Source organism: Brassica rapa, chromosome A10, assembly GCF_000309985.2.
Source record: "Brassica rapa cultivar Chiifu-401-42 chromosome A10, CAAS_Brap_v3.01, whole genome shotgun sequence".
In the NCBI taxonomy this organism is placed as follows: Eukaryota; Viridiplantae; Streptophyta; class Magnoliopsida; order Brassicales; family Brassicaceae; genus Brassica; species Brassica rapa.
Genome location: NC_024804.2, coordinates 14,311,572 through 14,333,634, shown reverse-complemented (window position 1 = coordinate 14,333,634; position 22,063 = coordinate 14,311,572). Strand labels below are relative to the sequence as shown.

Below are 22,063 nucleotides of genomic sequence, written 5' to 3'. Positions count from 1 at the left end.
AATTTTTACAGTCACATTCGAACCTTCAAAGATTTAATTTGTAAGCTGTAGAGAAAAAATATTGATCTAGGAATATTTTTCAATTTTATAAATTTTTCTCATTTAATTCTCACAGCTATATTATCTATGCTACATAAAAGAAATATTCAAACAAAATTCTACATTAAAAATTTAAAGCTACACCCCAACCAAGATTACCCCATATTATCTACTTAGAGCATCTCCAAAAAGGAACTCTATTTTGAAGTTTCTAAAACTCTATATTTAAAGTTTAAAAGTATTATTCTCCAAAAGTAAAACTTGAAACTCAACTTCAAAAATATTTATATTTATAATACGGTCTTTATATTTGTCATAACTAATCTGAATTCATAATTGTTTTATAAATAACTAGCACATATATAAACATATTACAACAATATTAATTAATAAATATTCTATTAAAATATAAAAAATTAAATAAAAAATAAATTAATTAATATTAAACATCAAACAAAACTACCATATTATTCCATAAAATGATTTTCGTAATGCATATATGATCTATTAGTGCTTTTCAAAGTAAAAATGTCTCTCCTCATTTTTACTTTGTAAATTACGAGCTAAAATTTGTTGAAATCAGATGATATAGATACTTGTAAATACATTAAATCGAAACAAGAAAGTAAAAGAGAAACATAAAATATTGCTAAAAGACTAATTTCTTTTCGATGATATTAACACTCGTGAATATATTCGATATGAACAAGAAAGAATTGTAAGAAAAAGACATCAAAAACAACAACAACAACCATCTTCAGTTACACACAAAAAATTGGACAATATTTGAAAATTTTGAAGGTTCCGGATCAAACTTACATGATTATTAGTGTTGTTGTAATATTTAAATTTGTGTAATAGTTATGTCTTCATGTAATTTTTTAAAATCTTTTTGTTGAATTTCTATTGTATATTATTGTTGTCTAAATCTAGTTTAAAATATTTTAAATCTTATTTTAAAGTTTTATTTAATTTTATGTGTAAAATTTAAAATCTGTAAACAAAATTTAAAATATTTATAAGATATAATTTTTTTAAGGATTAAAATAATAAACGAGTAAATATTTATGAATCATAAAAGTGATGTTTGATTGTAGAGACCAAAATGCAAATAAAAATATGAAACTTTAAATTTGAAGTTTTTTTCAAATTTGAAGTTTTGAGGAGTGAAACTCTATATTTGAAGTTTCACTACTCAAAACTTCAAATTTGAAATTTTGAATTTTTTTTTAGAAAACAAAAAACTTCATATTTGAAGTTATAGAATGTCTTTTCTAACGGTGACGTTACTAATGAAAGGTTTTTATTAATAAAGTATAAATATTTTTAATTTAAATTCGTTATGTATTTAAAATTTCAAAAAAAAGAACAATTGACCAATAACTTATAGACAGGTGGAGTGTACTTCTTCTCATTCGGTCCTTGCAGATGTGCGTTTTGGAATTTTTTCAATTTCTCTTTCCTATTTTTCTTAATTTTTTTATTTTTTGTGTCAGAGAAATTTAGCTTAAAATCTCCGTTTAGAAGTACTCTTATAGACTTTGTCATTACTAATGCATCATGGCTTTTTTTTTGATCAATTTTTTTTTTTTGATCAACGAGAGCAATGAAGACTCTCAACAGATGCATTGAAGACTCTCAACTTTTTTTTGTTGATCAATTTAGCTAAAAGTGCATCATGGCTTAAATTGTAGTTTCATAAATGAGAGCATTGAAGACTCTCAACAGATGCACTGTGGAAGATGAGAAGAATATTCATACCACCGCTTCCAAAAAGAATATTCATACTGTCACTAAATACCGGTCATTTAATACCATATGCATGCTTTGCAATTGAACCATTCATATCCAATAACCGGAGCTAAACCAATTCGTCACACGGAGAGAAAATAACTACATAAGGGTGGTATGTGTAACGTTGCAAATGTGCATATATTTGAATCATATATTAAATAAAACATCAAATTATTTATATATGAAAAATATTTTTATTTATAATAGAAAAATATTATTTAAAGATAACAATACAATATATAAGATAACAACACAATATAATAAGAATTATCTTATTATAATATATACAGAAATTATCTTTTTATATGATAATTTTTATTTATATTTTTTTAAAATTAAATAAAAAATCAAATTATTTATATATGACAAATATTTTTATTTATACAAATGCTTTTTATTAATATTTAGTTATAAATAATTTCATATCTTAATTTTCAATTTTTCTAATAGAAAAATATTATTTCAAGATAACAATACAATATATAAGATAACAACACAATATAATAAGAATTATCTTATTATAATATATACAGAAATTATCTTTTTATATGATAATTTCTTATTTATATTTTTTAAAAAGTTAAATAAAACATCAAATTATTTATATATGAAAAATATTTTTATTTATACAAATGCTTTTTATTAATATTTAATTATAAATAATTTCATATCTTAATTTTCAATTTTTATAATAGAAAAATATTATTTCAATATAACAATACAATATATAAGATAACAACACAATATAATAAGAATTATCTTATTATAATATATACATTAATTATCTTTCTTTTTTTAAATATATTTTTAGATTTTGGATAATTCTTAGTTTTAGTCACTTATATTATTAAAAAATCAAATTCGTTTTTATTTTTTATTAATTTATATATTTAATTTATTAAGGGTATAATTGATATTAACCGCTCTAACTTTTAATGTGAGAGCTCCGTTGCAAAAAATTACTTTTTATATGATAACCTTTTATTTATATTTTTTAAAAAATTAAATAAAAAATTAAATTATTTATATATGACAAATATTTTTATTTATAAAAATGCTTTTTTATTAATTTTTAATTATAAATAATTTCATATCTTAATTTTCAATTTTTATAATAGAAAAATATTATTTCAAGATAACAATACAATACTCCCTCCGTTTTTTAATATAAGTCGTTATAGAGAAATTGTTTTGTTCCAAATTATATGTCGCTTTTGATTTTCTATGTAACATTTATTAATAATTAATGTTGTCTGACCAATGATAATATATCTTCTATTTTTCTATTGGTTGAATTGTGGTTAGGTAAATAATTAATGATGTTTTTGTTTCAAAAATATAAGAAATTAATGATTTTCTTAATCTATGTGCATAGCTTTAAAACGACTTATATTAAAAAAACGGAGGGAGTATATAAGATAACAACACAATATAATAAGAATTATCTTATTATAATATATACAGAAATTATCTTTTTATATGATAATTTCTTATTTACATTTTTTTAAAAATTAAATAAAACATCAAATTATTTATATATGACAAATATTTTTATTTATACAATTTTTTTTATTAATATTTAATTGTAAATAATTTCATATCTTAATTTTCAATTTTTATGATAGAAAAATATTATTTCAAGATAACAATACAATATATAAGATAACAACACAACACAATATAATAAGAATTATCTTATTATAATATATACAGAAATTATCTTTTTATTTTTAATTATATTTTTAAATTTTGGATAATTCTTAGCTTTAATCACTTATATTATTAAAAAAATTAAATTCGTTTTTATTTTTTATTAATTTATATATTTAATTTATTAAAGGTATAATTGATATTAAACACTCTAACTTTTAACGTGAGCGCTCCGTTGCAAAAATTCACTTTGAAAATAATAGTATAGATATTATATACATTAATACATCTATTACATTAATCGAGCTGTCCTTTAACAATATAATTAAATATAGGCCTAAAGTATGTAACGAATAATGATAGGACACTGAAACGAAAAGAACGATCATAATATATAGGAGCGATAAAAAAAGAAAATATTACCCTTTAACAAAGAAAAAAAGGAAATACAAAAAAAGGGAGGGCTTACTATTTAGAGTAGGAAGCTGGAAGCGCAAGGTTTTAGTGAACAACCCTTCTCCTCTTCCTTAAACACCTCTCCTCTCTAGCTCTCTCTGCGTTGCTCTACGGCTTCGTCGTGCTCTCGATTTACTCTTTCCATCTCTGTGAAGAAGCAGGTTCTTCCTCAAAATCGCTCAATGTATGATCGTATTATCTTTCTGCCATGCATATTAACTGTTGAATCCTTCGATTTATTTGCTTGCAACTATATTGTTTTGTCTATCGTCTTTGCTCTCCGTTTATCGCTGGGAGCTAGTGATTTTCTATTATATCTCAACGTTTTTAGCAGATTCCATCATCGTCTTTCTCGGAGCAGCTCTGGTTTGTTTCTACCACTATTTGATTTATCTGTTAAATTAAAAAAAAAAAGTAAACGTTGTCGTGTGTTCTTGTTCTATGAAAATTTTGATTTGTATTTTCCGAGAAAGACTTTCTGTTTTTTTTTTTTGTTCCTTGGCTGCTCTGTGATTTTTGTCTTTTTGGTTTCAAGAGGTCTCTCTCTTTCGCTTCACGCACACTCGCTTTTTACTAGTGGCCTTTCTTATGTCATAAATCTTCATGTGCACGTAGATCTCTTCATTATTCTCCATCTTTTAATGTTTAATGTCTTGATTCTGCCTGTATGAGGTGTTTTGATACACTCTGATGGTTTATATCATTATTCTCCAATCTTTTAACGCTAATGGGTTTTACTTTCTAATGAACTAATCTGAACAAAATGTTTTTGCTTGAGCATTCTTGCGTTCATTCTAATATCATTGCCATAAACAATTGTACATTGCGTGCTGTTTTTTTCTGATCTTCTGTTTCCCTGCAGATATGGGTTGTGATAAAGGAAAAGGACTACCACCTCCCCCACCTGTCGTTCCATCCAACCTTGTACCTGAACTGGAGCCTATAAAAAAGAACACTCTTCTTCCAATGGCCCGGAGAGGCAGCGGGACCAAAGGAGTGAAGACACATCTTCTTACCAATCACTTCAGAGTCAATTTCAACAACTCAAACGGCCATTTTTTTCATTACAGTGTATGTACTTGCTTCCTCATCTTGTGTCCTATTTGTATCCTGCGTTTCCTTTATTATATAATTTTTAAATACTTGTTTGGTGTGAATGTTTTTTTTTTGTCTCTCTGATTATTGGATGCAGGTTGCGATTACATATGAAGATGGTCGTCCAGTGGAGGCCAAAGGAATTGGCAGGAAGATTCTTGAAAAGGTTCAGGAGACGTATCGAACTGATCTAGGATCCAAATACTTTGCCTATGATGGCGAGAAGACTTTGTTCACCGTTGGTGCTCTTCCCAGCAACAAACTGGATTTCTCTGTCGTTCTTGAAGACACATCTTCTAGTAGGTAGGTGCCACATTTTTCAGTTTCTTTCGACTTGTTTTTTAAATTATCTTTTACCCTATTTGTTCAAAAATTTATGATGAAATTGATACTCTTTATTTACAGGAATAACACTGGAAATGCTAGCCCGAATGAATCAAATGACGCAGACAGGAAAAGATCGAGGCGACCAAATCGATCCAAGAAGTTCATGGTTGAGATAAGCTATGCTGCAAGGATCCCCATGCAAGCTATTGCAAGCGCTCTTCAAGGAAAGGAAACAGATTATCTTCAAGATGCTATAAGAGTGCTCGATGTTATTCTGCGCCAGAGTGCAGCTAGGCAGGGATGCCTACTTGTTCGCCAGTCATTTTTTCACAATGACGTCCAGAACTTTGTACACATCGGTGGAGGTGTCACTGGTGTCAGAGGCTTCCACTCAAGTTTCAGAACTACTCAGGGAGGCTTGTCCTTGAATATCGGTAAATTCTCGTTTTCTGAAAATTTAATGTGTATTATTAGACTCTTCTTTGTAACATTTTGGCTGTTAACACTTGATTTTTTATTCGGATTCGATTTTTCTTTTAGACACTTCAACTACGATGGTAGTACAACCAGGCCATGTCGTTGATTTCCTTCTTGTAAATCAGAATGTGAAAGACCCAAAGTATCTTGACTGGAATAAGGTACATCATGATCTTCTTATTTTGTACTGATATTTGAGTAGTACTAATCTGATTTTTTTCTCACATCAGGCTAGACGTGCTCTCAAGAATCTTAGAGTACAGGTTGCCCCCTCAAATAGAGAATACAAGATAACTGGACTAAGTGAAGAGCGCTGCCAAGATCAAATGTATGTAATGATTTGATGTTTATTTTTTAATTATATGTTTACATCTCTTTGAGTTTTTTTTTCTAACATATATTTCTTTGATGACATAGGTTTACTCGGAATTCTAAAAACGAGAAGGGGGAAGTTGAGGAAGTTCAGACTACAGTATACAAGTACTTCACCGAGTTTCGCGGTATTCCACTGCGATATTCAGGTGACTTTCCTTGCATCAATGTTGGTAAGCCAAAACGCCCAACATTCATTCCTATTGAGGTAAATTTTAGTGCATTATTGTTATCTTCTTTTGTATTCTTGAAATATTTATGCACAGGTTATGCTAATACTAGTTGTTTTTTTTTTTATATTTTCAGCACTGTGAACTTGTGAGTCTACAGCGTTACACAAAATCGCTTAATAGTCTTCAGAGGGCTTCACTGGTAGAAAAGTCTAGGCAGAGGCCACCTGAAAGGATGGCTTCACTAACCAATGTAGGTCTTCTTTCTATTATCCTTGAGACTGAATATTTTCTGTTTAATTTTGGTTTTATGTTATTCATCTTGAAGGGTCTGAAGAAGAGCAACTATAATGCTGACCTGGTGTTGCAAGAAAGTGGTGTCAGCATTGGCTCTAGCTTCACTCAAGTGGAGGGACGTGTTTTACCAGCACCAAGGGTATGGCTTACCTTGCTTCTCTTGCAAGTAAACATTGATCAAGTAACTCCTTTTGAATCTTGAAGGTTAAACGTTAGTTATCTGTCCTTGTCTCTAAACAGCTGAAAGTAGGCAATGGAGAGGAGTTTCAACCTCGCGATGGGCGTTGGAACTTCAATTATAAGGTACATAGGTTGTTTATCTTTTCCTCAGTTGATGAATATTTAAACCTTTGATACTAGTTGAATCTTTCTTTTTGCAGAAACTTGTTGAGCCAGTCACCGTTACTAAATGGGCTGTTGTGAACTTCTCTGCTCGGTGTGATACAAATAGGCTTATTTCTGACTTGATTAGATGTGGAAGGATGAAAGGAATCGTAAGCGCTCTTATGGATCATTACTTGCCTATGTAAACTTAATCATATATGCATCACTCTTTTTAATTAATTATACCCTTGTTTTTTTGTTTTTCTTTCAGAACGTAGAAGCTCCATACAAAGTCGTATTTCAAGAAGATCCTAATTATAGGGGTGCACCAGCCAACATCAGAGTAGAAAAGATGTTCGAGCAGATGCAATCTGAACTCAGAAAAGGAAAAGAAGGAAGGCCAAAATTCATTCTTTGCATTCTTGCCGAAAAGAAAAACTCTCTTGTTTATGGTATAACTGTATTCTACTATTCTTGAATATGGTCTCTCTCTTCTTTTTTTTAATAAACTAATGAATGTAAATGTGAAATTTTTTTCTCGGAATTTTCCAGGGCCTTGGAAGAGGAGAAATCTTGTTGAAGAAGGAATTGTGACTCAGTGTATTGCTCCTACCCCCAAAATAAATGATCAGTATCTCACCAATGTTCTCCTCAAGATAAATGCCAAGGTGATCACTTAAATTTCAATCACTTAGAATTTCAAGATTGATTACAAAGACATTACAAGAACTGATTTCTTTATGTCTTATACGCAGCTTGGTGGACTGAACTCCCTGTTAGCTATGGAGCGCTCACGAGCAATGATGCCTTTAGTAACGCAAGTTCCTACCTTCATTGTTGGCATGGATGTATCCCATGGTTCCCCTGGACAGTCTGACATACCATCATTTGCTGCTGTAATATTGATTATCTTTTCTTATGATGTCATCCATATATAGAGAGTTTAAGTCTAACTCTTATCTATTTCTGGTAACTTGATGTTTTTGTTTTGAAACCATAGGTTGTGGGATCCATAGAATGGCCACTTATCTCAAAATATAGGGCGTGTGTGCGCACACAATCTCGGAAAGTGGAAATGATTGATAATCTCTTCAAACCCGCCACTAACGAAAAGGGAGAACCCGTTGATGATGGAATTTTCAGGTTAACTTCCTCGACTTTAAAGTTGCATTCGCAGTGGCAGAGCTTTGTCATTTTCATGTAACTTTATGCCCTTTTCAGTGAGCTCTTGTGGGACTTTTACTTAAGCTCGAAGAAGAGAAAACCTGAGCACATTATCATTTTCAGGTATATTTACATTTATTAAGTTATCATGTGAAAGTAGTATAATGAATTTTTGTTAACTCTTGGTTTATTAATGTTTACATGTAGGGATGGTGTGAGTGAGTCTCAGTTCAATCAAGTTCTTAACATTGAATTGGATCAGATGATGCAGGTATGGATTCTTAGGATAAAATTTATTAAGTGTATGTTGTTGGACATTTATGAACTTGGTTATTTTCTTGGGTTAGGCATGCAAGTTTGTTGAAGAAAATTGGGAACCCAAGTTCACAGTGATCATTGCCCAAAAGAACCACCACACCAAGTTCTTCCAGGCTGAAGGCCCTGGCAATGTTCCTCCAGGTAAAAATCTTATTTGACCTGAGAAATGATTTTCTTTTGGTCATTGTAGTTATAATGACTTGAAAAATGTTTACCATTTGACTTGCAGGAACGATAATTGATAGCAAGATTTGTCACCCACGCAACAATGACTTCTATCTCTGTGCCCATAATGGAATGATTGTAAGTAAATAGCCTCCTTCAAAACCGCTGCTTATATGAGACAACCACATGCCTCATTTCTGTTAAAAATCTTCTGCTGGAATCCATTATGAATCTTGTTTATGTATGGAATGAAAATTTTATTTATTGATGTTGATGTTTTAGGGAACTACAAGGCCAACACATTACCATGTGCTCTATGATGAGATTGGATTTTCGACAGATGACCTCCAAGAACTTGTTCATTCTCTATCCTATGTGTAAGCATTACATCACCTTTTAGCTCTTCATCTGTTTATGGTGCTAGTAATGTCTACTAAACTTGTCTGATTTGATAACTGTAGCTACCAGAGGAGCACCACTGCCATCTCAGTCGGTAAAATTCTCATAACTTTTCAACATAGCTACTGGTGTTAGTTCAGATGCATCGCTATACTTGTTTGTTGCGACTATCATTATTTTTTTTTTTTCTGAAAATATGTTTGACTACTACTGAGTTTGCTGCTTTTCACTATGTGCAATAATCTCAATGCATGGTGGTTGCATTATCTCAAATACCGTTTTGTTTCTCGCAGTTGCACCTGTTTGTTATGCTCATTTGGCGGCTGCACAGATGGGAACCGTGATGAAGTTTGAGGACATGTCTTTGTCTGAGACATCATTGACCCATGGCGGGATCACAATACCTGGAGCAGTCCCTGTGCCACCAATGCCAAAGTTGAACGTGAATGTTGCAAGCTCCATGTTCTTCTGCTAAAGGAAACGTCAAGCCCAAGGCATTTTAGTTTATTTTGGTTATGACTGACAAAACTTTTAAATGCCCTTAAGAGTCGATACCTCATCTGTGTTTTTTTTTTCATCAACCCTTTTATCTCTGATACTCTTGGCGTTGTTGGTGTATATATTTTATCTATGTTATAATCAAATCGGTATTTTCTGGACTAATTCAATTATATACAAGAAAGATGTTTGGGAACGTCTAAAACTAGTACTACTAATGTTTCAGTGAATTAAAACCATCAACAGAAAGTATTAAACTGTTCATTGTAAAACGTTAAAAATCTACAATCATACATTCATACTAAAGTGTTGACGAAAAAAAATATACTTCAGGTTTGAGCTACTTTCACGATGCATTGGAATTTACTCAAACGTATCGCTCTAAAACCAATAAAATTAGTTAACCACTTATTTGGATTCATTTTGAGATGTAGTCAACAGATGAAATAATGCAGGAGTATACTGTATACATATGCCAACAATAATAAGCTACAAGAAAACAAAATTTACAAAAACAAAAAATGTACCATAATCTCAAGTAAAACAAACATCTCTTATTGTTTCTACAGACTACAACCACCTCTCTTTTTTCTTGTTCTTTTTTTTTCAAAATTGAGCAATTAGAAAATGAAATCCCTATATGTACAAAAAAGAGATTACACCAACAAGGAAAAATATCCTTGAAAACTCAAGAGTTATGGCTTCACTTGGTTGGTCTCTTCCCCCAGAAGAAGAGATGCACAAAAATTGTAGGTCAAGGTTTAAGGATCATTTGCTTAGTGATAAGCAGTAGCCTATGATATGTCTCTGCTTTTCTGTCTCTTTCAAGTCATCAGTGAGACTTGTTTTCTTTTTGGCTGGTGGCTGAATCCTTGGCTCGGAAATCATCTAAGCTGCGGTATTCTTCCTTCAGTAGCTTCTCTAGCTCAGGGTGCTTCTTTATCGGTTCTTTTTGCCCTCGGTAATGGTGGAAAGCCCTGCACAAGAGAGGAACATGGTCTTTAGAGACACCACCAAGAATCAACCAAGCGTTTTCTATAAATTAAAACGAGTATTTAATCTTTAGAGACGTCAACAGGAATCGCATTATATTTATCTCAGAGGAGGGAAGAGCCCTTACCAATATTTCTCCAAGCCATATAGGTTTCCCTTGTGGTAGAAGTCAAGTGTTAGCTGCTCAAAGTCCTTGTAAAGGTCTTCATCGAATTGCTTCTCCAGGCCATAGCTGTAGACATTGTACAGAGCAAAATATTGGTGGCCTGAGTTTCAACTAGAAAGCTTATCCGCAGTGAAATAGACAGAAGAGAGATTCAATTCAAAGATGCAGATATTACCTATAGAACCTAAAGAGACACTCCAACCCATAGTAGTAATTGCCAGCTGCATCCTCAAGAGCAAACTTCTGGAAATCTTCATACATAGACGGAACAAACGTTTCTCTGAGGAAATACGACCAGAATCGGTACAAATGATTCATTTCCTGAAGACAGAACATCCAGGATTCAGACGCATTTCCAGAAAACAGGTTTCGGATATCTAATCGATAGGAGGTTGACATAAAATTTACCTCACTGCATCCGCAGCCCAGCTTCTTTCTTTCGTTTAAGCACCGCTTGCGATACTTCAAGTACCTATGGGCAGCATCAAAAAGGAGTGAGATTAGAAGAACTCAAGCTACAAACTTATCCTTCCAAAAGTAATGCTCCATACAATAAAGTCAGGTTGCATAACCAAATAAATATACTCACTTTTCTTGCTTAAACCCATTCTCTTCAAGCAGTTGGTGGCTCGGATGTTGAAAATGTGGAAATGATTTTGGTAAAGACCCCACAGGTGGACTGCTGCCAGAGAGAGAGTACTGTGGTGATGAACTCAATTTTGAAAGCCTGTGGCTGCGAAACGTCAGACAAACACAATTATTAAAAACATGAAAGGCAAAAAAATTAGAATGAGTTGGGAATATCATGGAACTGCTAGGATACTGACCCATGACTGTCTGGTGGTGTAGAACCAAAGAAAAATCCAATGGAGCTACTAGGCGGACTTTCAGAAACAGCCCCATGGTTCCTTGTGTTGCCGGAAAAGAACCTCCGTACATGGGCCATTTGATTTTTGTGGGTTCCCTTATTTTGCTTCCTCCTAATACTATGCTCTTCACCTCCATTCGCTGCGGAATTTTCACCTAGTTTAATGTTCAGTCCTCCGCCTTTCACTTTTCCATCTCTGCTATCTAAATGGGAATTGTTCTTCTTACGACCAGGTCGATTCTTTTTCAGCTCCTGTTTCACCACGTTGGTGTATAGATATCAGACTCCATAAAGGGTAGAATCATATGATTCTGTCGGGGAAAAAAAACCTAACCTGCTCAAAGTAGTAAAGACCGTCGTTTATAGTGGAGGCAAGCTCCTTAGGAATGTTTTTTGCTTTTGTCCCACTGATTCCAGTGCCATCACTTCTCCCACTATTCTGTCCAGCATACAACGTAATATGAATACTTAACTCCACCAAGAAAGAGTTTAAGCAAATATATAACAAGTTCCATGTAATACCTGGGTGACAATTACAAGTTTCTGAATATCATGATCATGATCATCAACAGCAATATCATCGTCTTCATCCTCAATTCTACAGAATTTCAAATTAACAAAGCGTCAACTCCAATCTGTGTTTAATTAGCACAAGACCTCATAAGCGAAGAAGTTTATGTATATTTAAAAAGAGTCAGTTTTTGGAGTTTCTCGGAAAACATTCTCAAAGGAGATGTCAATGAGTGGAATGAAATACTATGTATATGAGCGAAGATAATCTCAGTAATCGAGGCCCTAAGTGGGAACTTAGAAGATAGAATTAGATTAGTTGTTTCATGATTCTAAGTTTTTATAAGTTATAAAAGAAAAGTTTCGAAGAGTTTGTTAGGGTTTCGAAGAGTTCATCAAAGTCTCAATAAAAAGGAAACAAACCCTCGCCATAAGGTCTAAAGGGCTTTGTGGATTGCACCACACCTTAGAGACTAAGGCGTTCTAGGCTGCGCCACAAACGCCTGCGCCACAAGGCGCTTAAATAGAGCGCTCTTTAAAACACATACTCCAATACTTTATATGCAGTTTAAGGTTCATATCCAAAATGGAATAATGAAAAAAAAAGAGGGATGAAACCGATATCAAGAGTAATCAACTCGTGCACTACCTTTTGCACACGGAAAGTCCACTCCTTCTAGGGCTTTTATGCTCCAGATCTATTTCCTCATCAAGCAAGAAAGTATTTGAAAAATCGGTTGACAAGTCATCCATATTTCTTTGTTCGCTTGATGATGATTTCAGGATATCACTTCCATTAGCATCGGTTCTTGATGGCTGAGCTCCCTGTACCTTAGCACAAAAAAAAGCTATAAACTGGAACAAAATTTGGCAGTTTTACAGAATCTCTCTACTCAAAAGGAAACAAGCCTCTACCTCTGAAGAGCACGCAGTAGGCTTTGAAGTATCATTTGACTGTTTTTCAGAGTTATCTCTGCTTGTTGTACTCTCTGGGGAATCTCCGTCATTGTCTCCAACTTTTTCCTCAGAGTCTGACCTTTTAGATGCAGGAACCCACTTAGCCCACTCGTCTCGCCTGCGTATCTTCTCACCCTATAAAAGTACCAGAACTTCATGTTATGATCAATAAGATAAGTGAGAACAAAGAAACAAGGTGGTTATGGTAGTCTTACCTGCACTTCAACAGAACTAGAATATCCCAACGCATAGACAATAAACTCTACATCCATCGTCATCATCTTAACCTGTAGTTCAAGAGTAAAAACAAATAAATTAAAAGTAGCACATTAGGGTAAAACGCAGATGAAAAAAACAGACTAATGCAAAAGAAAGCAAGTCAAGCTCATGATATGAGTTTTACCCTTTTGAAGTCAGCTATAATTTTTATGGGAACCCATCCTTCTTGTTTATCCATCAAGGATATGAGGTACTTATCATTCTGAAGGTTTTCATCACTGAAAAAAGGAAGAAATACACATATGGTGAGCATGGCAAGATGAGGTGCCACCCAATTAACTAGCAAAGATGGACTCAACGCAGAGAAATATTCCAAGAAATTCCCAGAGGAGTCAGCTGAACATAAAAGCACAAAATATATATATGACTTGATGTAGAAGCAAAACTTGCCTGAAATAGTATTCAATTTGTTTTATGACTCTATCCTTCAAGTCGAGTTTTTCTGGAGACTGTCCTGGAGGACCCTGGTTAACAGGGTATGGAGCATAACGTAGAGGATAACCTCTAATAGCTCCAGGGGGTGGAACCGGCAAATAGTATACAGGCCCTGTGTCAGAACAAGGAACAAAAAACAGCAATCATGTTAAATCAAGAATAAGAAAATTGAATTCTATCAGCCAACTCTTTCCAAAACACTTTGACAAAGAATCAACATCTTACCGGGAAATCCTGAACCTGGACCAACCATGAACCCAGGAGCTTGTCCCATAAACGGAGGTCTCACGAAATTCCTCGGTCCAGCAGCGCCATGTGGCATGTTCCTGGGGCCAAACCCCCTCTGATCCTGCCAAGGCTGTCCAGGGTGGTCTCCCTGAGGAGCTGGCAAAACAGGTGGAAGAGGGGAAGCTTGAGCTTTCTTCTCATTGCCAGACTCTGCAACAGGAGCTCCGGGAACCGGGTAAGGAGGATAAGGAGCATACGGAAAATCTGGACCAGTAGCATGCGGGGGAGGCACCATTGGTGGAAAAGGAGAGGGATGATAAGGTACACCGTGCATCACGTAAGGAGGAGGGGGAGGAGGAGGACCACTTTGGTTGCTCTTCGGGCCTGGCTTTGAATGACGGCCAGATAGATTCTTGTGCGCAGGGTTGCCCTTTCCACCACCCTTAGACTTCCCTTGACCAGCTACACCCTAAACAACAAACATAGAAACTCCTCAGTGGCAAATTATATGCTACAAATCTAATTCCAAAGAGAACTCACATAAACAGCTACATGTCATAACCATCATCAGTCTAATTCGATCAAGAATCAAAGCTAAGAAGTAGCGTAATCTACCAATTCAACGCACCACTAACACTCAGTAAACACACAATCTAATGACATTAGCAGTAATAGGTTATTGACTAACCTGAGCAGGAGCTGGGATTGAGGTCGGAATGACTTTAGAAGGCGGAGCCGCCGTCGGAAGATTCTTAGGACGCGGTTGCTGCGCGTCGGCGAGGGCAGGCCACGAGTGAGCACCCATTACCGGAGCGTCGACGGTTTCCACAGGAGAAGCAGTTGTTTTCCATGGAGACTTAGTCTCGAAACCGCCGATCACTTCTCGATCATCGGCCAATGATCCCTCAGTCTCCGCCATCATCAATTGAAAGGGATCAGAAGCAGAGAAGAGATTGCAGGATCGGGAGGAGGAGAAGACGCAATGTGATTAAAAGTATGGAAAAGGAAGAGCAAGGAGAAGTGTGTGTGTATTGGTGGCGGTTTTTAAGTGCAAGCGATGAACACTTAACAAAAACCCTAGTTCTACCTTCTTCTTTTTTTAATTAATATTTATTTTTCCTTTTTTTCGGAGACATACAATTTAATTTCTCCTTTTATGAGAAGGAGACCAATTTAATTGTGTATTTAAAATCGGAAATTTTGTATATCTCGATCTTAATTTTTTGTTGGACATGAAAATTTATGGGCAATTCTCTCAAAATGTCTTAAACATTTAAAAAAAAAACAAAATAGTTTACAAGGAAAAAAAATGACCAAAACAGGTCTAATTAAGAGAAAAAATCATTTTACTCTTACTTTATAAATATTTAAATACCCATAGTTATTTAAATAAATAATTAAAAATCAAATTTTTGAATAATTCATTTTTTGTATTCAAAAGTTTTGTTTTTCAATTTTTTCTTTAGTTTTATTCAAATTTTTATTTTGAACTCCAAAAATTCTTTTTTAAACTAATTTAAAATTTTTTATTTTTTTTTAAAAAAGTCACAAATCACAAAGTTTTAGTTAACTTTTTTGGTAAAAGTTTAAGTTAACTTTGGGGGTATAAATGCATGTTTATCTTTTAAATGAGACATTCTGGTCATTTTGACCTTTGAATGACTATATTTGTAAAAAAAACATTTTTAAGATTATTTTAAGAAATTTCTCAAAATTTGTTGCGTTGTAAAAAAATTGCTTATTTTATTTATTTCTATTTAAAAGTTAATTGTTTATTGGCGAACCATGACAATTTTAAATAATTGGCGAACCATGACAATTTAGACATGAGTTCCCAATTCTCTCCTTCAGCCCCACAATCGTGGTTACCTGCTACCCGGGTTGCTCCCAAATAATTCAAGTTGTACAGAAAACGCATAATACTTGGAGAAACCGGATACATTCTTTTAAAACTATGATATTATATATTGCATCCGGAGGTAGATGTCCAAAATAAAGAGAGGAGAATTTTGATAATTAAATTTATCAAATGGGTAGGACGGATGCTAAAGGTAAAGAGTTTATTGGGCATAAAAATCTAAACAGTTCTCGGTGAACACTATTTTGCCATCTCGGATTCACAATGATTTTGCCGGACCTCCCATTTCATCTGCATTGTTAATCTGGTTCTGGGTCTTCCGTTCTGTTCACCCGGTGTTGCTACGTAAAGTGCTAATATTTTTGGATCTTGACGTTCTTTGCAACCGTAAAAACCTTCAATAATTGGAGGTAGAAGAGATGTGAGATATTTTAGAAGTTGATGTGACGGGCGCCACAGTGTTATGATATTTTGAGTAGAACCTGACACCTTTGGGTTCATATATGGGCCGAGTAATTAGCTTGTTTATTTATAAACTTTATTCTGGCCCGTTATTACAAACATAATTGGGCTTTTTGGTGTTGATTTCAATTCCTAATGTACATCGATAATAACCGGGAAACAACTGTAACCCTATTGCACCGTCTCCGAGAGTCTGAAAGACGTCCTGTCAGTTTTGACATGCACGCTTCGTCAAAAATAAAGACGGTCTGGTTTTCCAAACTTGAAATATTATTAAAATTTTTCATTAAAACTATACTACTTCACCGACCCTGTTCATTTCTCTTCTCCCCTCTGATTTTTTTTGACTAAAAGCTTAGAAACTCTGGGAAAATGGACGCTTCGCCACTACCGGGTCATCCAGAACCCATATTTGGCGACGATATGTTACCTCTACCGGAGATGATGTTTGCGGCGGGTGAAGAACCGGTTGGAGTTAGAGTTCTTACTTACCAGTCCTCCAGATCCATTAATCACATCCTTGAATCGCTGGAAGAAGATGAGATCCAGACATTAAGGATGTCCCCCTTTTGGAAGATTGTGGAGATAAGCGAGAAACCAAGTTTCTCTGGAAGATTTGCTCGATTCATGCTTTCACGGCAGCTAAAAGTGGAGAAGAAACACGAGGCTTGGTTCCGTTTTGCTGGGAAACCAATAAGGTTTTCGATTCGGGAGTTTGCAATTGTTACGGGTCTAAACTGCGGGGAATATCCAAAAAATTCCAAAAGGAATGCGAAGGTGAAGAGAAAGGCAAAACCATATTGGCCGGAGTTATTTGGCAGAAGCGATGAGCTTCGGGTAACAACAGCTTTGAAAAATCTCCGGAGAAAAACGATAACAGATAAAGAAGTGAGGATTAAGTTGGCATGTCTGGCGATCGTGTCTTCGGTCCTACTAGCTACGAACTTGAAGATGAAGATGATTAAGGAACATGCAGATACAATGGTTGACTTGGAAGAGTTCTTTTCCTTTCCATGGGGTCGCCTAGCATTTGAAATGCTTATGGGGAGTATAAAACAACGAAACGAGGTCTCGTTATCAACCGATACAATTGCTGTAAAAGGTTTTGCCTTGGCTCTGCAACTGGTTATGGTCGAGGCTGTACCAGCTCTTACCGAAGTGGTTCTGGAAAGTTACTCATCTTCTGACTCAGACAGCTCCGGCGATGGAGATGATTTCTTTCAGAAGAAGAACAGACAGAAAACACTGAGCCCCGGGCATGCGCGAGACCTAGACAAAACTAAAGATGTATGTCTCTTGTTTGCACTCCGCTGTGGTTTTACTTGGAATATAAATGTCAATTTCATTTTACAAATTATGTTTTCCCGAATAATGTTGTTTATATGGTTACTACAGGTTGTAGTAAGAAGCATAATCCCTGAGGATCCGGATAGACCCATAATCGCTGAATATCTACAATGGGAAGACGAGGTGATGGACGTGAAAGTCGATAATCTGTTAAAGCTTATAGCTGAAGGGTATTCTTTCACCGCTGAGATGTTCAAAGGAGGCGCAACAAAAGCTGACGTCCAAAGAATGCGTGAGATACAGGCTGAGGGGGGGAAGCGGAAGAGGAAGAGTATACCAGTGAAAGAAAAAGAAACGGACGAGGAGAAGCGTATCGCTTCAATTGTTTCGTCGATGCTGCAAAGTGAGTTTGAGAGAGTCGATGCAAGTGTAGCCAACGCCGTTTCCTTGTCCGATAAAACAGCAAAGGAAGTGGAAGCCTTAGAGAGAAGGATAATGGTATCCATTCAAAATGAGCTTCAAAACTTCAAAGAAGATGTCATCCGCTCTGTCATGGAAGTCCACAACAAAGCAAACGGGAGAACAGTTACGACGGGCCCCAACGTGAATAGTGCGAACAATGAAGTTCGAGAAGGTGATAACGCCGTGCCTCAACGTGACCCTTACGCGGCTGACCGAGTAAGTCCTAAAACTTATGACATCAATAACCGGAACTAAGTCTTAATAACCGGATTCTTGATAGTTAGGAAATTATATATTTCCAGTTCTATATTCTAAATCTTTGTCAATTTCTCTATCAAATATTGCAGGGAGTAGATGCGAGGACATATACAGCGGCACATGCGGCTTCGCCTATCCCTTTTGTTGTGCAGCCAAACGTCCCACGCTCGCATGATCCCCCTTTATCAGCTACTAGTGAAAACAATGGATCTACCAAAATAGCGGTAGTCGTTCTCCCATACTTTATTGATTTACCTCTTACCAAATATATGTTGTATATTAATTTTAAATTGCCTCGTTAATTTGGTGAAATCTTATCTCTTCCACAAAATGCCTATTTAAATATAGTATTTTATTAGTTTCCTTATATGGACAGTGAAAAACAATTGTTAGACTCTGATATGTGCATGCTTCTATAATTACATTTCAGTCAGGAGGCGTTCAGATTGGGAACACAGTTCATCAACCGATAAGCAGAGATATGTCTGGAGGGTCAAATCACGATATGCCCACTCGGTCGTATAATAGTCACGCTATTAACCCTCCCCCACCTGTGGTATGGTAGACTTATGTACATTTGTAGTGATGAATGCGTTTTGACGTCCTCTATTTACAGGTGGCCTCTTCATCTTGTGGTTTGAGAGAAGCGCAGAACCCCCTCCCCTCTGCGACTGGATTCGTACAAAGTATGGACACCCGGCCGGAGCATGGAGACCAAGATTCAAATGAGGAGGCACTTCTACCTCCGTCATCGCCCAAAACCAAGCGCCATAAGACTCTCCCTTCGGATGCCGTGATAGAAACCAACCCTCGGAGAGAGAATCTTACCGTTAATCAACCTGCTGCTAATCCTTTCAATGCGTACTCCGACATTGACGTAGTAATGTCTAAATATACGAAGCTCTGTCAAAAATTAAGCCAGTCATTGTAAGTTTCAGAAAATTAACCTTATTTAAAAGTACATTACAAAATTAAATTGGAAAAAACTTGATTTCTAAAACTGATTACGGTTTTATTTGTGTCCGTTTGTTATTACAGTGTTATAAACGTCGCCGGTCTGGCTGTGACGTCGACGTACTTAACAGCAATTGCAGAACTTAAGCGGTCGCTGCCAGCTAGGGTGAGTATTTGGTCACATTTTTTTTTTCCGGTACGGTCACAATTTGAAATAACTTTAATATCGAAACGTATTTTATACGTAGGTTATTGACATCTTGGTGAGGTTTGTTCGTACGACATACAAGAGGGGAGTAAATTCCAGATCAGAGAGAAACCCACTCTTCCTGGACACTAGATATGTTGCGTTGATGTGCAAACATTATGAGAAGTTCGAGAGGTCTAAAACACCAGATTCCTACAATTTCCCGAAAGATCTACTTCAGTTTCTTTGTAGTGACGACACAACGACGCCACCATTCACGCATTACTATTTCCCCTTTGATCTTGGGAACAAACAATGGATCGGTGTCTGTTTTGACTGCGCGGCTTGGAAGATTACAGTTCTAGATTGTAATGTAACGGTCGTCTCTGATTCTGAGATGGCGATTAAGCTACAACCGTTTACTCAGATGATCCCGGCACTTCTGAAACGGAACGGACGGGAACCGACGATTGCTTGTGAATTTGGGGCGGTGTTCGAAAGGCCGACAGGGATACATCAAAACAGAATCCACGCACACTCCGGGGTAACAGCAATCTTGATGATGCAGTCACATGCGATGTTTGGGATTGACGGCTGCAGGTCTATCACGCCTACTCATGTTAAAGCCGAAGCAAAACGTATTGTGGTGATGTTGTATGAATTACACCAGAAGCTTTAGGAAGTCTGGGTTTGCAAAACTAATGTCCTTATTGTATCGCTTGGGGTTTTAGATTGTCTACTTTATGTATGTTTTATTACTCTTGACTTATCTTCCTCTACTGAAACTCAGTTATGATGTTCTCATGAATGTGAGTTGTTGAAGTGAACTTCTATTTTTCGTTTTGTTACTGCGTAACCGGTAATTAAATTAACTTTATTATCCCCCTGAAAATTACGAATCGGATATCCCGTTGGCAGAAGTTAGTTAATTGGTTTCATTTCTCATAATGTAGGGAAACCAGATTATGGAAATTTAAAACATTTAAAGGGTAATGGTATATTAGTTGTGGTGTAAATATTGGTTTATGCAACCCGGTACTTATAAAAATAAAACCGGTTTTTAATCCATAAGAAAAGAAATTTCTCATGTTTAGAAAATCAGATTATTCTGGTCATGATGTTGGAAAGGTTATTAAGTCCGTTAATGTAATTATTTTTAACATCCACTGCAATGTAAATACTTTAATTCACTACATAGCCGAAATTAGATTTCCATCTAGATTCTTAAGACCTACCGTCCTGGTTAAACCAACATTATACCAATGGTTTCGTTTTAAATGTTTGATACTTGTTTTTTAAACTGGGGAAAACCAGTTAGAGGCGAATAATGTAGATACTAGATATTTGAAGTTAGGTTGTGGACGATATTTTTTTCGCATATTATTCCGTATATAAAACAGTTTGTGTCAGAACAACTGTCAAGAATGTAGGGAACATATAGGTGCCTTCGGTGTATTTAAATAATTAACAGTAAAACCGGGTTAAATCGGTAGGCAATGGCGGAAATTAGGTTAAATCTGATTATCCCATCGGCGGAAGTAAATAAATTCAAATAATTTGTAATCAAGTACGGAAACCGGAGAACTGAAATTTATACAATTGTAAGGATATTCGTAAATTAGGTGTGGGTTAAATATGGGTTTATGCACCCGGTTTTTAATCCATATGAAAAGGAAAATTCCCAGGTTAACAAAATCTTATTGTTATGGTAATGATGTGGTAAAGGTTTGTAAGTGCGTAAATGAACTTTTTTTAACATGCACTCCAATGTAAATACTTATATTCCCAACATAGCAGAAATTATATTTCCGGGTAGATTTTAACGGCCTACCGTATTTGGTTAACCGACATTATACCAATGGTTTCGTTTTTAAAAGTGTGGAACTCATATTTTAAACTGGGCTACACCGGTTTGACGCCAATAATGTAGATTGTAGATATTTGAAGTTACGTTGTCGACGCTATATTTTTCTACTATTATTACGTATTTATAACATTTTGTGTGAGAACAACTGTCCGGAATGTACGGAACGTATAGGTACCTTAGCTGTATTTAATTAAGTAACAGTAAAACCCAACCGGGTTAAATCGGTACGCCATGACACTCAATTTCATACCCGGTTACCTGATAATAATTGGGGGTGTAGATATTTCTACCCCGTCTGTGGACGGAAATGTTTTGGACTTATTAAACAATTATTTAAGACCTAAAATATAGCTACCTGTTAGGTAGGCTAGGTGTAATAATTGCGACGTCTCTATCAATATATGGATGTATATCGTTGTGAATGTATCATTGGTGCATATCCTAAATCTCTATATATAGTCCTCAACTCCACCTTCGTAGAACCCACACATCTTCACTTACTCCCAATAAAAGCGTCTTTCATTTACCTACTGTTTTGCCGAGGTTTGACAAACAAACCGACCTTGAGGGAGATAACCCTGGTAATAATTGTCATTCAATAAAATAATTTTCGTTGACTTCTATCATCAACAGTTGCTAATTTTGATAAACCCCCTCTATGTTTATGGCAGATGGGTCAACTAATCCGTGTTAGTAGTGGTGATTGGACAAAAGGACCGGATGGGATATGGCGATTCGAAGTTGCTC

The 22,063-nt window shown here is 35.3% G+C and overlaps 3 protein-coding genes across 6 annotated transcripts; 2 read left to right on the top strand and 1 right to left on the bottom strand.

The window, feature by feature from the left end:
- The first annotated feature begins 3,938 nt into the window (after positions 1 to 3,938).
- LOC103845605 (protein argonaute 9) lies at positions 3,939 to 10,067 on the top strand. Of its 3 annotated transcripts, none has more exons than XM_033282629.1 (21): positions 3,939 to 4,100; positions 4,802 to 5,010; positions 5,132 to 5,337; positions 5,440 to 5,795; positions 5,902 to 5,999; positions 6,069 to 6,166; positions 6,256 to 6,418; positions 6,517 to 6,816; positions 6,918 to 6,980; positions 7,058 to 7,171; positions 7,273 to 7,453; positions 7,554 to 7,669; positions 7,757 to 7,897; positions 8,002 to 8,144; positions 8,223 to 8,288; positions 8,373 to 8,436; positions 8,513 to 8,624; positions 8,713 to 8,786; positions 8,931 to 9,025; positions 9,110 to 9,141; positions 9,341 to 10,067. In XM_033282629.1, the coding sequence occupies exons 2-21, from the start codon at positions 4,804 to 4,806 to the stop codon at positions 9,520 to 9,522; spliced, it is 2,811 nt and encodes a 936-aa protein (XP_033138520.1). In that variant the 5' UTR covers positions 3,939 to 4,100; positions 4,802 to 4,803; the 3' UTR covers positions 9,523 to 10,067. The 3 variants fall into 3 exon arrangements, with proteins under 3 accessions (XP_033138520.1, XP_033138521.1, XP_033138519.1); XM_033282630.1 differs by having other exon boundaries at positions 3,939 to 5,010; positions 6,517 to 6,633; positions 6,709 to 6,816; XM_033282628.1 differs by having other exon boundaries at positions 3,939 to 5,010.
- Positions 9,988 to 15,054, bottom strand: LOC103845604 (la-related protein 1A). 2 transcript variants are annotated; one of them, XM_009122471.3, is made up of 15 exons: positions 14,670 to 15,054; positions 13,979 to 14,450; positions 13,709 to 13,865; positions 13,443 to 13,536; positions 13,255 to 13,326; positions 12,998 to 13,174; positions 12,732 to 12,913; positions 12,095 to 12,170; positions 11,907 to 12,011; positions 11,532 to 11,824; positions 11,294 to 11,437; positions 11,113 to 11,176; positions 10,880 to 11,025; positions 10,666 to 10,770; positions 9,988 to 10,522 (listed from the first exon to the last, which is right to left on the bottom strand). In XM_009122471.3, exons 1-15 carry the CDS (start codon positions 14,901 to 14,903, stop codon positions 10,378 to 10,380), a joined length of 2,466 nt encoding a protein of 821 aa, XP_009120719.1. In that variant the 5' UTR covers positions 14,904 to 15,054; the 3' UTR covers positions 9,988 to 10,377. The 2 variants fall into 2 exon arrangements, with proteins under 2 accessions (XP_009120719.1, XP_009120720.1); XM_009122472.3 differs by having other exon boundaries at positions 12,732 to 12,907.
- A 1,619-nt stretch (positions 15,055 to 16,673) lies between these two features.
- LOC103846192 lies at positions 16,674 to 20,128 on the top strand. Its single transcript, XM_033282917.1, has 7 exons — positions 16,674 to 17,588; positions 17,697 to 18,266; positions 18,398 to 18,532; positions 18,739 to 18,864; positions 18,925 to 19,235; positions 19,347 to 19,428; positions 19,511 to 20,128. The coding sequence occupies exons 1-7, from the start codon at positions 16,674 to 16,676 to the stop codon at positions 20,126 to 20,128; spliced, it is 2,757 nt and encodes a 918-aa protein (XP_033138808.1).
- The last annotated feature ends 1,935 nt before the right edge of the window (positions 20,129 to 22,063 follow it).